Consider the following 14,644-nt stretch of genomic DNA (forward strand, 5'->3'; position numbering starts at 1 on the left):
GAATCGTATCAGTATTTTTACAAGCGGAACGAGTTTCGACATGTTCGAACACACACACACACACACACACACACACACACACACACACACACACACACACACACACACACACACACACACACACACACACACACACAAAAAACACTCTGAGGTGAGTTTGTTAAAGGACCCCATAAAATGAAAAACACATTTCCTCTAGTTTTATCTCGTTTCCATGGGTCTGTCCGTCTGCATCCGACAGAAATGCGTCTCACGCTCAGGTCACTACTGAGGGCAGGTGTGTTTTGCACAAGCAACTGGGTACTGAAACCATCAATCAAATGAGGAAGAAATCCTTTCTAACATGTTTACCTGGAAACAATATGGATGTACTGACATTTAAATAGCACTCCGGCATTGATACGCGAGGTCTCTGAGCTCCCACATTTGCCATTTTCTCCGTCGGTTGCAGCACCTTGACATGAGTGTGCCAATCCGGAGGGCTGAGGCGGCTCTACATTCAGGCGCCGGCTCTGAAATGAAACACCGACAGGGCTGCCCACATCAGCTCCGCCTCGTACGGCGGCCCCGTTTGTCACAAGCTAATCCAGTGTCTTCTTCTTCTCTAATGAGCAAAAAAACCCACTGAGTTACTAATATGAAGCGTTAACATTTCAGCCGGGAGCCGTCAAAAGTCCAGTTTCGGGAGCGGAGTGTGCATTCTTTTTTTCTTTTCTTTTTTTTTATTCCCCTGCTGGAGACATTCTCAAAACGCCGTCTCTGACCTCTAATGAACTCACTGTAAGGCTGTGACAGACACATTGCTCTGAATAAAGGGATGACGATCACTCTGCTCGCTCCTTGTTCTATGGTTGGGGGAGCAGCGGGGGAAGGGGGGGTGGGGTGGGGTGGGGGCGCATCAGATGCGTCCGTTGCCGTGCGTGCTGCTGCGGCGACCGGACAGCGGGTGAGACGAGTATTGCAGCTCGGTGGTGGAGAAGGAGGGGGAGTTTGAGGAGGTGGAGGAGGTGAGTCCGCAGGCCTCACAGGCCAGAGCGAGTTGCCGCAAAGCGTCCAGAGAATCCATCTTGGCTCCACGTAACAGATCGCTCTGACCCTGCAGCCACAAGGAAAACAACTCATTTCAGCTCTTAAATCACATAATTCCTCTCGCCTACAACCTAATGACTTGATGCATTAAACACAAGTTCCAAAATAAAGCTCGTCAATTGATTGGAAGATTGTGGAAAACGAAAATATGACCACTTAAACAGGCTTTTAAAAGCATTTTAAAATAGGACAAGAAAACTTCATCTGCTTTACACCAACAAATGTGACTAATTACAATGAGACAATAATACAAGTGCATAAAAGCTTAAAAAAAAAAAAAAAAAAGCATAAACATACCAATAAAAACACATTAATTTAATCAAAAGTAATTCAATAAAACCTAGTTTCTGAAAAATTAACAGGTCGATTTTTAAGAAAATGTGTGTCTAGGCAGGTTTGGGTGTAAAAACGTTGTGTGGATTCTTTCACTGTATTTAGTGTGAGGAAGTAAATAAGGGTACTCCCTCTAACTGGGCTGTAAAGACCAATAAATCCCATAAAGTCAGTGGTTGAAAATGTACCAAATGTTGGTTCATTTGTTTTTCAACAAGATAACTCTAAAACTTGTGAACAGTTTTTTGTTTTTTTAACAAATTTGGCAGACAAACAGATAATATGTGAAAGAGGATGTGATTTAATTTGGAGTAAGTTGTGGATCAAATATTCAATTTTAGATCCAGAAAAAAACAAAAAATGTTGATATAATACAGAAAATATGATTTTTTTTAATTATTATTTTTTGGGGGATATTCAAAAAGTAGATGAGATTAGATTTCGAGAGAGATCCGGATCATCATTTGGATACTAAATCCATAAAAAGTATGAGATCCATGATATGATTCAGATATAGGAGTACATATGTGTACCGTGGGGAAGAGGGGAAACGGTCCTTGATAATCAGACTTTTCATGTTTTCTTCATGAATACCTTGAGTACTGTGATGTTCCAGATGAAACTCTCTACAGCTTTGCTGAGCTTTCGCCCCTTCAGCCCTTCTTTCTCTCCGAGCCGAGAAAGATCCTCATGGAAGTCCATTCCTGCAAAAAACAAACAACAACAAAAAAAAAGACATTGGTTCAGAGCAGGAATGAGCAACTACATCAATTTGAAGGCCCCAAATAATATATATATATATACATATTTATAAAAATTATGGAATCTCATTCAAGGAAAGCGACTCATTTCGTGTCTTCAGTTTCAACAAACATGCACACATTTGATTCATCTTGCCTGGAAATACTCTAATACAGTAATTTGAAATTATGCTCAAATGTGTTCATTTACTGTGAACCAAATCACTTGTGGATATTGGCATGTGGCCCAAACTAAAAGAACAACTTCCCACGTCGGAATTCGAGGCGACGCTGCTGGGAATTCAGGATAATTCGCCAGAACTATTTTGAATGGAATCCCTCTCCAGGCAAGAGTCAGCAGCACGTCTTGGTGGGTCCAACAGCCCACTGATATATTTACACGGAGAAGCAAAGCGCTGCAGTTCCTCGTGACATTTACATTGACAGGTAAAGGTCAGGAGTTTTCCGAGGAGAGGGGAAAAGGTCCAAACACACCGAGGTCTGGCCGCAACTAAATTCCGATGTTACATGCGAGAGAAGCGAAGATTGATCGTGAACAGGTCAAGCCGTCGTGCTTCCGAAAATGTATTCCTGTTGCTAATTACACAGCCACGGCAGGCGACGCACGCTGTTTACAGACAGTGTGCTCTCTGAGGAGTCATCCTCATTAGGGCTGCCTGTGAGACGCTCCAGCCGGACGCGAGTTTGAATGAATCCTGAGCCGTGGTGATTTCTATTCATGAGCAGGGTTCGGAACCGCCCCGGCTCAGCTCGACTCGTTTCATTCGTCTCGGCTCCCCACTCACCTTCCCGCTGCACCTGGGCGATCCTCTCCTGGACACAGTCCGCGTTCTCGATCAGCTGTTTCTGGGCTGCGATCATCTGGAAATAGAAAGAAAACCTTTGAAGTAACCCGGCCTTTTTCAAAATAATCCGGGCTTTTATGGGCTGCTTGTTGCTGGTGTGAAGTAATGCTTAAAATCCCTCCAGAATCAACTGATCCAGCAGTAATACAAAGCATTCACATAAAGTGTTATACCAGTGTTATCAAATGTTCCTGAATTCAGGATTTCTGAATCACGTTCTTTAGTAAAAACCCAGTTGTAAAGGTGCAGGTGGATTAATTCAATCAATGTGTTCTCAAGACACCCGATTGAGTGTTTTTAAGCCTTTAAATCACTATAAATGAGACAATCAGTTATACCCACATCATCCCTGAGTTGAGGTCAATCATGGCGCCAAATATGATTTGAAAATGTATATATAAATATATCAATATTTTATGGCACTTTATTTTCGTAAAAAACGCAGCTAAAAGTTATTCACAACATTTAAAGGAGAGAAAAACATCAAAAGCTGAATAAAATCCGTTCAAAAATAAAAATGAATTCATAACAGTGAAGAGTGATATGCAAAAATACAATAATGACTCAACTTCTCCAGAAAGTTCAATAAAGAAATAATCAAATAATATAAGAGGAATGATAAAAACTAGTCTAGCATCTCAAACGTCAAAATGAGAAGAAGTTCAAGAGAATGGCACTCCTAAAAGAAAACTGCTGACAGATGGTAGCTGGTGAATAATAATTAGTACATTTTCTGTGTTTGAAAACAAAACAAAAAAAAACCCAGCTTCCCTGGTATTTCTATATTCCATGACGGGGAGATTTAATAAAGCATCAGTAGCCGGTTTTAAAAGGCAGATTGGAACATTTTGAGATTTCTCAACAGTTAAAAGATTTAGAAAATCTATTCTAAAAAAGAAAAAAGAAAAACCCAGGTGTCATGACCTCCAGAAGCAGAATTTTCCACCAGTTTGTCAATCCTGTTTTTTTTTGTAATCCAGTAAATAAAGTATTACAATAGCCCTATTGTATGAAAAAAAACAAAAAACAAATGCAATCAGTTCGTCAGCAAAACCGCCGGTTCAGAACAAGCTTTTGTGTTTCTTTTAAAAAAAAAAAGAAAAAAACACCACAGAAGCATTTTCCTTTTGGAATCTGATCAGGAACAGAGATGTGCACAGAGAGATTTCTGCCTGATTTACAGGGACTCTTTCAAAACGCCATGCATGAAGCATAACTTGATGGTGTTACATAACAAACTCCTCAGCAATCAGACACGTCGTATACATGGAGTCTGATTGGAACGTGAAGAGTTAAACCATCTCCTCCAACATCGATTTCAAATGCTCACTCTAATCAGACACGAGGGTTTACGTGACAAAATTCTAATGGGACGCAGATTTAATCCGACTACTTGAAGTCAAAGAAGTGAGAGGAAGACGGAGCGGCTAACGGAGAGGTGGGAGAGTGTGTGTGATGACTAAGCTCGAAGTGTGTGTGTGTGTGAGTTTGTGTTTGTGTTGAAGAGGTGTGATGTTCCACTGGAGATCACGCTGAATGTGGTGTTATAACGGGGACCTGCTGAAGTTACTTCAGCAGGTTTGGAGTCAAACGGGACGGACAGGCAGCTCTGTCTGGTCTGAGGTGTGAGTGGGCGGAAACAGGTGGGACAGACTCAAGCAGACGCCGAGCGCGGTGAGACAGAGGAGGAGGAGGAGGAGGAGGAGGAGGAGGAGGCGCAGCTGGCAGTGTGAGTGACTGTTTCAGGGATGTCACCTCACAGCGTCTCTCCGTCTCCGAGAGACTTCAGAAAGCTTCTGATGTCAAAAATCGCAGCCGGATGAGACGAGATAATAAATAAAAACGATGGAAATGAATTCACCCGGAAACAACAATGACGTGGAAGCTGGTGTGTGATAATAGAAGACATTAAGTCAAACAATGGCTGAATGTCACTGAAGAGGACGGAGAAGAGGGGAGAGGAGCGTGTAGAGGAGCGTGTAGAGGAGCGTGTAGAGGAGCGTGTAGAGCAGCGGAAGAATGGGATGAGGAGCAAAGGAAGAGCAGAAAGGAGGGAGGAAAGGAGGAGGATGAGAAGAAAAGTCAAAGGAGGAACTGGTAAGAAAAAAAAGATTAGTAAAGAGAAACAGGAAGGAACGAGGTATGAGGAACGGGGGGAAAAGAAGAAAGCTGAAAAGAGATGGGAGAAGAGATGGAGAAGCAAAAAGGACGAAGAGGAGGATGAGCAAAAGACGAACGAGGTGGAAGGGGAAGAGAAGAGGAAAAGGAGGAAAGGAAAGGGGGAAGTGAGAAAATTAGGAAGATGGGAGGAAAGGGGAAGATATGAAAAGAAGAAGAAAAAAGGGAGGAAATGGTTTAGAGGAGGGGAAGAAAGATTAAGTTAGGAAGAAGGTGAGGAACGACAAAGTGGAAAAGAGCAAGATGAGAGAAAGAGAATGGAAATGAGGAACAGAACAAGAAGGAGGGGACAAGCGAGAAGAGAAGAAGGAAGACGAAAAAGAGGAAGAGAAGCAACGGAATTGAGAGCGGAACTATGAAGAGGGGGAAAAGAGGGGGGAGGTAGAGGAGGAAGGGTAAGGGAAGGAGTAAAAGAAATAAAGAGGAAGACTAGGAAGAGGGTGAAAAGGCAGAGGAAGTGGAGGAAAATAGGGAAATAATGAAAGTGACTTTATTTTCACCATAGTTCTTACAGGACAGGACAGGACAGGACAGGACAGGACAGGACAGGACAGAATAGAATAGAATAGAATAGAATAGAATAGAATAGAATAGAATAGAATAGAATAGAATAGAATAGAATAGAATAGAATAGAATAGAATAGAATAGAACAGAACAGAACAGAACAGAACAGAACAGAACAGAACAGAACAGAACAGAACAGAACATACATTGTTTTTAACAGATGAAAGTGTCTTCTACAAACTTTCCGGGTAAAAACCATCTTTCTGTCCTTCCTGAGCCACAGGCTGGATCTTTCCCCGTCTTTCACTGGATTTCTGTCACAAAGTTTCATTTCCACCTGCACATTCAGCTTGGTGACACAGCCACCAGAGGATCTGGCATGTTTGTGTTGTTTATTAGTCACACCCCTGCTGTGTAAATACCTCAAGTCTGCCTCCCCACACTTTCCTAATCTGTCTGTGACACAAATCCCTTCTCTCCCATTGAGCCTGGTTTCACTTTAAAACCGGCGAGCGGCTGCACATTTCTACCAGCGTTCCTCAAACTGGAGCACAGACCCCAACAATATACAGATGCTTGTTATTGCTTATTTGGAGCACTGGTGAGGGTTTAGCCCTGCAAGTGGGATTTACTCTTTTTTTAAACTATCAAGCTGAACCTTTCATAAGGCACTTATTAAACCACTGAAACGTCAGATCTTTCTCACTATTGGGATTCCATAAGAGTGCTTTTTTTTTTTAGATAATATACAATGAAAATAGTTTTAACTTGTAAATCTTTACAAACTATTTCAAAATGTAGAGCTACAATGAATAATTCTTATGTAATGCATTTCTTGCTGGATGTTTAAGTACTAAAAAACAACGTAAATTGAATTATTAATAGCAAAAATATATATATATTATGACCTAGTTTTACTGATACAGTTCATCTAATCAAATATTTTGTAACAGAATTTATTCTTTTTTTAAATCTCTTTTCAAGCAAGTAAGAAATATGCATTCAAAACACAACCTGTTTGTGATTATGAGACATTATTGAAAATGATCAAATATCAAAGCTACAGCTATCACCTAATGTACAGAAAATCTATTTAGCCATAGTCAGCGATCGCTACGGACTTACTAGGATTAGTTTGAACATAATGTGAAGAAATGAGGAAGTTACCAGATAAGCCTGGTAAAGGGTTAAGGGTGCAGCGTGTAGCAAGTAGCGCCAACTTTGTGCATTAGTAGCAGTAATGAGTCAGTGTAGTATTACTTCAGTTTTTGGGAATTTCTGTCGGTTCCTGTTTTGTTAATTACGAAGAGGGGGGTGGCATGGCGCTGTAGTGGTTATCGCTGTCGGCTCAAAGAAAATATCTTTCTTGTTACGCTTTCACACCACAATGAGCTGACCCGCTACAGCACCGACGTGATGTTTTTTGCAAATGTGAGCTTAACTTGCACTGCATCATTAGGAATTAAGAGTGCGTTGTGTGTTTCCTCTCACGTGAACTGGTTATTTAAGATGTATTGTAATTGATTATAAATCAATACAAGATCAAAACGATAGTCCTAATGTCATATCAAAGATTTTGCTATGTGTTGCAAGTAAACAAATTCAACATTTCAAGTAGCTTGTAATGCAAGTTTGTACCACAAGATGGTGTTTTGAGTCCATCAAAAGAAGCAACTCGAGGAACAGTTAACAGCGGTTGAGTCTCTTGGCTGTTACATAGAGCACAGACAGGATTATGAATTTTACCCACTGGACACAATCTGGACCACTACATTTAAAAATGGAAGGTCAAGGTAAAGTAACTCAACACTGCAAAACGGAATGTGCAAAGGATACTTCAATTTGACATTGTGTATCTTTAGTGCAACGGTTTTATCTAAAAACTTCCCAAGTGTAGCAAAAGGTCTTCAATTGACTGACCGTGTCGTAGGCGGCGAGCAGCTTCCGGGTGGGCTCCGAGGGGGTGACCAGGGCTTCGAGACACGGGTAGCCCTCCTTCAGCACCATGGCGGCCCCCATGGTGCCCTCGGGGCTCTGCAGCCTTGTGGCCAGGCTCTGGATGCACTGCTTCAGTTTGGCCACAGTGGGGAGCCCACACTGCTCCTTGAAACTGGTGGTGGTGCTCTGAAATTTAAAAGGAGGAAGAGGAGGGGTTGAGGTTGGTAGTGGGGGGGGGGGTGGGGGAGGGGGGTGTGTGGGGTGGGTGGGTGGGGGGGGTGAGCAAGTATTTAGATCCCATGTGCAGTTCCGGCTGAAAAAACTAATCCGGGAGAGGTCAAAAACACACACCCATTTATACACACGCCCACACACACACTGCCTGTCATCTGCTGTCCCTCTTGTGAATTAAATCAATATGGCAGTCATTGCCACTTTTAATCCAGAGAAATCAGCCTTAGCTTTAAGCGCATTTGGCAGAAGAGGAGACAATGTGGAATAAAGCTGGTAACACAAAAGGAAACAGCGACTGGAAGGTTTTTATGGACTCTGCAGGTATGTCAGGTGGGAAATCCGGGTTGGGTCACAGAAAATAAAAGAACCCCGTCGAACTGTCTGGGTCACTTCATTATTATGTCTATATTCAAACAGAGAAGACGAGAACTGTCTTGGCAGAGCCCCAACTGAACCGGCAATCATCACAGCCCACCTGTCTGCGAGTGCATGAGACGGGCGTGCAGCACGATGAATGATGACTGCGTGTGTGTGGCAGATGAGCTCACAGCTGGACTCACGGGTGACAGAGAGAGTGCAAAAGAAAGGGACAATAAGACATGAGGCATGGAGATTGAATGCAATTAGTGAAACGTTTGTGTGGGAGGACGTCTGACTTCCTGATGAGGAAGGATCGGCTGACGCAGGAGATGGACATTTGATCATTTGCAGGACTTTGTCTAACACAATTTTATTATCAGCACATTGGCTGATACAACAGACCAGTTAAATTAAGCTTTACTGATCTGGAAATACTTGATTCCTAATTATATTAAATCAGCAAAAATAAAATTGGCCACATGTACATGGTGAAAAAATTGAAAAGCATTTATACGTATTACATGCGTTCATACATCAGTCTCATGCGTTGCTTCGTTCAACTCAGGTCTGGTCGAGTAAGATCATGCATCAATAAGTTGAATTGGATGCTAATATTGTGCCTTTGGTTGTTTTTCTTTTGTGTGGAATAAAACAATAACATTACACACAAACAGGACTATTCAATGAGGGCTTCGGATGCACTGTTGGTTGCGTTCGCCATGGACTAATCGTATGGATCACTGAGTCCATACTAGCACAGAGAAGATCAACTCATCGTTACAGAATATAACAAAGAAACGGTATTTTAGTTGTAGCGTGTGGTGGGGTTTGAGCCCCTCGAGAAAAAGATTTTTTAAAAAACCCAGATGAAATCCTTCAAGTGTGTGTAGGTGTAATATCAAGTTTGAGCCTTTTTTTAATTTGTGCATAAAAACACACCCTAACAGGTCGCCAGTTCATCCAGTCATCCCTCACCATCATCATCCTCACCTACCTTTCCCTCATCTACCTTAGTTATGTCTTACCACCACTTTCATGTATCCATCTTACTCCGTCTCCCATCCTTTTTCATCTCTCATTACCTCCATTCACCCCACTCCTGCATTCCTTCCATTGCAATCACCTATTTTAATTTCATCCATTCATCATCACTCATTACGCTTTATTACACCGGTGCTTTCATTCTCCTTCCTTCACCATCCTGCATGTTTTTTTTTAATGGTGGCCTGGGAAACATTCATCCTTCCACGTAGGAATGCCAGAAGAAATAAAGTTGGCAGAAACTTTTCTCGTTGGACATCAGCGTGTAACTGGATGACGCTCAAATGTGCGGACATATCGGGGTGAGGACCAAACTGTTGGCCGGACATCCAGATGACGCCCAACACAATTAAAGGTTTTCAATCTCGGGAAGAGTGGACGTAAATTTCATGATCGATCTCGACACTTCTGTGTAAAAACCTGCTGCCCGGTGGAGCCAAAAACAGCTGAATGTGAGCACTGGCACTAAAGAAAAAAAAAACGGAAAAAGCTGCGAACCCCAAAACACTGTGAATGTTCACCCACACACGAGCAGCCAGTTGGCTGCGCTCTGGCAGCGGCGAGCCAAGAGTGAGCCGGCGCCGGTCCAGAGTCACGGCTGGCAGATTTGGCTCGGTCCTGTGCATGTGCGAGGCCGCTTTGGACTTAAAACTCGGCAAATTCACCCACATTTGGACCCGGTTTAGGAAATGGTTGGTCACCTGGATTGGAGCGGCATGCAGACCTGGTTCGGGTTCAGCACCAGTTCTCCAATCAGTGTACTCCGCGCACCGGTTCTCGAGCCCAATGCTCCTGGCATGTATGGTTAAGGTTAACTATAAATAGGATAGGTTAAATACAGAGAAGTAATTTCCCCCAAAGGGATCAATAAAGTATGCTTGCTTTCTTTCTCCATGGTTCTTAAGCCTTCATGAGGTCCCCCCCCCCCCTGCGTTTCCCCTATGTGTCATCCTCTCATGGTCCCTCACTTACATTCATTGTTTATTAGTCCTACATTTGCTCCACATCTTCTTGTTTCATGCAATGTTTATGTTAAGTGGTTTATCATCCCTGGTTTGGTTTCTCTGTTTTAATTCCGCTTTAATGTTTCATGTGTTCTGTGATCCTGCACTCTTTGCGATTTCCCATTCAGTAGATCCACCAAAGTATCAACAAGCCTTTCCTCCAGGTGTGTGTTTAAAAGCACTCAATCGTGTGCCTTTGTTGGTCCTATTGCACAAAGTGCTCCTTCTTCCTCTGCTTAGCCTTGTGTTGTGTCCACATATCTTGGATGATCACGGTGTTTCCCTCGTTGTCAGAAACTTGTTGCCTGACGTGGAAAGTACAGCGTTTTCAGCGTTCCTGATGTTTTTGTGAAACTTCTTCCAGTCGATCGTTGCTGTGTAAGCAGGACCTCAAACAGTTGGGGACCTTTTCGTGAAAGATATTTTGAAGTATTTGGATATTTTTGCACTTTCTTGCCGACCCACAGAGTCCACATGTTTATGGCTCATAAAATATGCTTCCAGGAAGAGATCGACTGCAGATGATTATTCCACTCACGTCGCCCACGTGTACGTGTTGGTATTCAGTGATGAGCTGGTGGGTGTTGTGCCACCAGGTTCTATTTTTGCCGGTATTTATAGAAGCTTCATAATCCTCCTCCACTCTTTTTACCGACTCCTTTGTCGCTGCCTCTCCGCCTCCTCCTCCCCCTCCTCTCTTATTCGCCTATCATGAACGTCTCGGAGGGATTTCAGCTCAGTCGTGTCCGACTCTGGAGCCAAACATCCTTTCAGCATAGGGTCACTTCACCACACTCACTCTCCTCCAGGGGTATTGAGTGAAAATCCTTTTGTTGGATGTGTCCTGTTTTCAGGTTTTAGCCTTTACCTTGGTGCAAAGTAGGTGAATGGAATTGGGTTAGTCACTCCTGAAATGATGAAAAAAAACAAAAAACAACTAAACTTAAAATATACTTTTCCAGGAAAAGCATCCTGGTGTCTACTGGATAATCCACAATCCTCCCTGAGAACAGTTTTCATTTTCATTCTGAAAGAAATGTTGAGAACCACAACTGTCTGTGGATGATCCGGCTGAGCTTAACAGCAGGCAGAGATTATTCTGGCGGTGCGGTGGTCGACACTATCAACACAGCGAGATGGTCATGGGATCAAATCCAGGCTGGAGACATCTCTGTGTGTAGTTTGCATGCTCCACCGCTCTCCACAAATCGAGAGACCTTGGTGGCATTGATGTTTGTGAGTAAAGCTTAACAAGTATAACAGGAAGGTTTGATTTTCATAAAGCATATTCTGGGAGATTTTGTTTTCCATGCCAAAAAACCCAAAACATAATAAATGATCAAGGATTATGCAAAATGATTGATATACTTGAGACATGGACAGCTGTAGCGTTAAATGTGTATATGCGTGTAAATCTGGTGCATGACTTCTTAGTAACCTATATGTTATTTAACATATAGGTAAGTTAGTAAGTTAACATTGTGTAAATCTGGCTTACAAAATGCACTTCCTGTGTTGTATGACGATATAGGGCGATGGATATTAACATGTGTTGGACTGCATGTCCCATAAACTTTCCACATAACCATTTCTCTGGTGGTCACATAGTTTAAGAGTGATTTCTGTCTCACCTGAGCGTCCTCCCGCAGGTCCGTCGCCTCCTTCAGAGGAGAAGCAGCCGCTTTGAACGTCTCATCCACCGCCTTGATGCTGGTGTGCCTCAGAGTGACGTACTCCCGCCCTCGCCGGCCCACCCTCCTCACCGACAGGCCCCGCCGCTGGGCCTTCCCGCCTCCCCGTCGGTTGGTGACTGCCACGTGTACAAACAGGCTGGTGTGGGGCAGGGGGTCTCCCGTTAGTCCCAGCAGGGGCACGTTGCGGTAGCCGGGCTGAAGGCACTCGAAGGCCACGCTGTACTGGCCAATGAAGTCGTCTCCGATGTAGTCGTCGTCTAACACCACGAAGCGGAGCAAGGCCAGCTCGGGCATGTTCACCTGGAGATGAGAAATGACACCAGGTTACTGGACCGACCCACTCTGGCACCTCTTATCTCAGATGTCTTCAACATGTAAATACACTTCATGGTAAAAGCTCATTTCACACGATCTGTAAAACTGCTTTAAAATTGTTGCCTCTATCAGGATCAATGGATGAAATGAAATGAAAAAATATAAAAAAAAAAACAACCTAAACATTGTTCAAGCCATTTGTGATTCCATTAATTTTCAACCTAAAAAATAACGTGTTAATGTGAGCCAAATGTCTAACTTTATGAATGATTCTCATTTTTCTTTTCTGTTGAATGATCAGTGGATGTACTAAGATGATCAGTTCAAGATCAGCCTAAATTGTTGCACTATCACTGATTCGGGCTCCACATCTGGCTTGTTTCTTTGTCTAAATTGGAAGAAAAGTATCAAGCCTGTTATCTTCAGAAGATGTCCTGAAGTTAGGGATTTATTCAAAGAACACATCCGCATTGTAAACATGCAAGAAATGAAGTGAAATAAACACATAAGTATTCATTTATAGAAGCTTTTAATTCCAATTGATCGGTGCACCTTTAAAAGTCCTCGGTGACAGCATCTTCATCACCTTGTTTACTCCACATCACTTTTAAACAAAGTGCAAATCAAACCCGTTTTTCCTTTGGAGAGCAAATCAGGCTCCTTTATGTCGCAGAGGTTTGCGGCTGAGTAAACAAGCTCGTCGGTTTGTCTATTGGCGCTTTTAAAAGATGCTCAGTCACCTGTGGAGGTGGCTCACTTTGCATTCAACCATATCTGTGCATCTTTCTGCCGTTTCCGAACCCCAGCCGCTCGACATTAGCAGGAAACAATATACTGAACGTTATGAGATGTTTACATCAGCAAGAGGCAATTATAATCTCATTTCATGTTCCAGAGTGTCGCTCGCAGTGCCGTTTATGTTAATTGTATGGCACAATAACAGGAAAGCCACCGAGGTGCCGCTGCAGAGGATAGTTATTTTTCTTTAATTACATCTAAATCATACCTTTGGAGACCTTCACCTTCCACTCCATTAATGATGCTGTAATTTCCCACACATGATTAAAGAAACATGGAATGTGTCTTTGCATAATGAGTCCATCGCAAACCAGCAGAAAGGCAAGATTAGAGACCCGATACGTCAATTTGTTTTTTTAATTCCTGCGAGCATCTCAAGCTCAATGTGGATAATTGTTGCCAACAGCCTTCATTTACCATAACTTTTATCTAAAATGAAAACCTCTGTCAAATACAGACTTCTATTCAGGCATTAAAGCATAAGTCAACGTCCATATGGATGGAGGTGGTTCACAATCGGTGGGGGGGGGGGGACTAGAAGAACCCATGCATGTATCGGGAGAACATGCAAACTCCTCACGGCGATATCCCTCGGCTCAACCCTGACTTCAATACGGATGTACTCGCTACGAGCCAGGAATGGGGAAACACTACAAGCCTACAGCACTGTAGTAAAACAAATCCATCCACATTTGCTACGTGAATTATATCATTCTAATGCATTAGCTTCGAGCTGAAGAAACATTATTTGTTACTTGATACTGTTGCTTGAAGAGAAAAAGTCAAGAAGCTACAACATTACTCTTGAGCTGCTTTTGGCAGTGATTTCCATCAGAAAGCAACAGGACCAGAGATTGAAATGTTCTCGGCTGTTACACATGTATCATGAGCAGGAAAGATTTTGTTACTGTAGTAACTTTGTTCCTTTGTGTATTAATACCTGCATCACAAGTGGCTGAGGTCATAGAGTTCCAAGCACAGATTATAACATGCAAATTCCAGTGTCCAAAAGTTTGTAATTTAACTGAATAATCTGACTGTGAGACGATATGATGCTGACCACTACACCCTCTAATATAGAATGACTATTCCATCCATTCATCCATCCATGTAAGTTTTATCCTTCTTTATTGAACTTATCTACACCCCAGGTCCATTGCATGGCAAACACAAACAAACAAAAACAAACACATAGGTTATTATAGATTAAGGCTCTGTATACAGGGCTTTTGAATAAGAGTTTGACGTGCTTACGGGAGGAAATGCAGCTCAAAATGGTATTTCTTCTGTGTTGGTTCGCATGCCGAGAACATGGAAAACCCTTTTGTAAATCAGTCCCTGGGTCCTTGAGAAACTCCATACACATCCACACGCACGCACAGACATATGAAAACACACAAAATCTGCCTAAAGCCTGAAATTGAATCAGGATATTTATCTTCTATCAAGTAAGGTTATGAACCACTACACCGACGAAAACAAAATAACATTTAGAAATTAATATTTATAACCCCCAGAGTCCAGGCTGAAATCGTCTCCATGAGTTCAT

The 14,644-nt window shown here is 42.6% G+C and overlaps 1 protein-coding gene across 1 annotated transcript in view; it reads right to left on the reverse strand.

Moving 5' to 3' along the window:
• Positions 1-277: 277 nt before the first annotated feature.
• The window catches only part of plcl1 (phospholipase C like 1), an 83,194-nt gene continuing 68,827 nt past the window's right edge, over positions 278-14,644 (reverse strand). Inside the window, exons 8-12 of the mRNA XM_080477921.1 lie at positions 11,920-12,282; positions 7,632-7,835; positions 2,969-3,044; positions 2,017-2,126; positions 278-1,096 (exon numbers count right to left, since the gene is read on the reverse strand). Coding sequence (XP_080334047.1) covers positions 899-1,096; positions 2,017-2,126; positions 2,969-3,044; positions 7,632-7,835; positions 11,920-12,282 — 951 coding nt within the window. The 3' untranslated portion in view covers positions 278-898. The remainder of the gene's footprint in view (positions 1,097-2,016; positions 2,127-2,968; positions 3,045-7,631; positions 7,836-11,919; positions 12,283-14,644) is intronic.

Source organism: Lipophrys pholis (assembly GCF_963383615.2).
Source record: "Lipophrys pholis genome assembly, chromosome: 13".
In the NCBI taxonomy this organism is placed as follows: Eukaryota; Metazoa; Chordata; class Actinopteri; order Blenniiformes; family Blenniidae; genus Lipophrys; species Lipophrys pholis.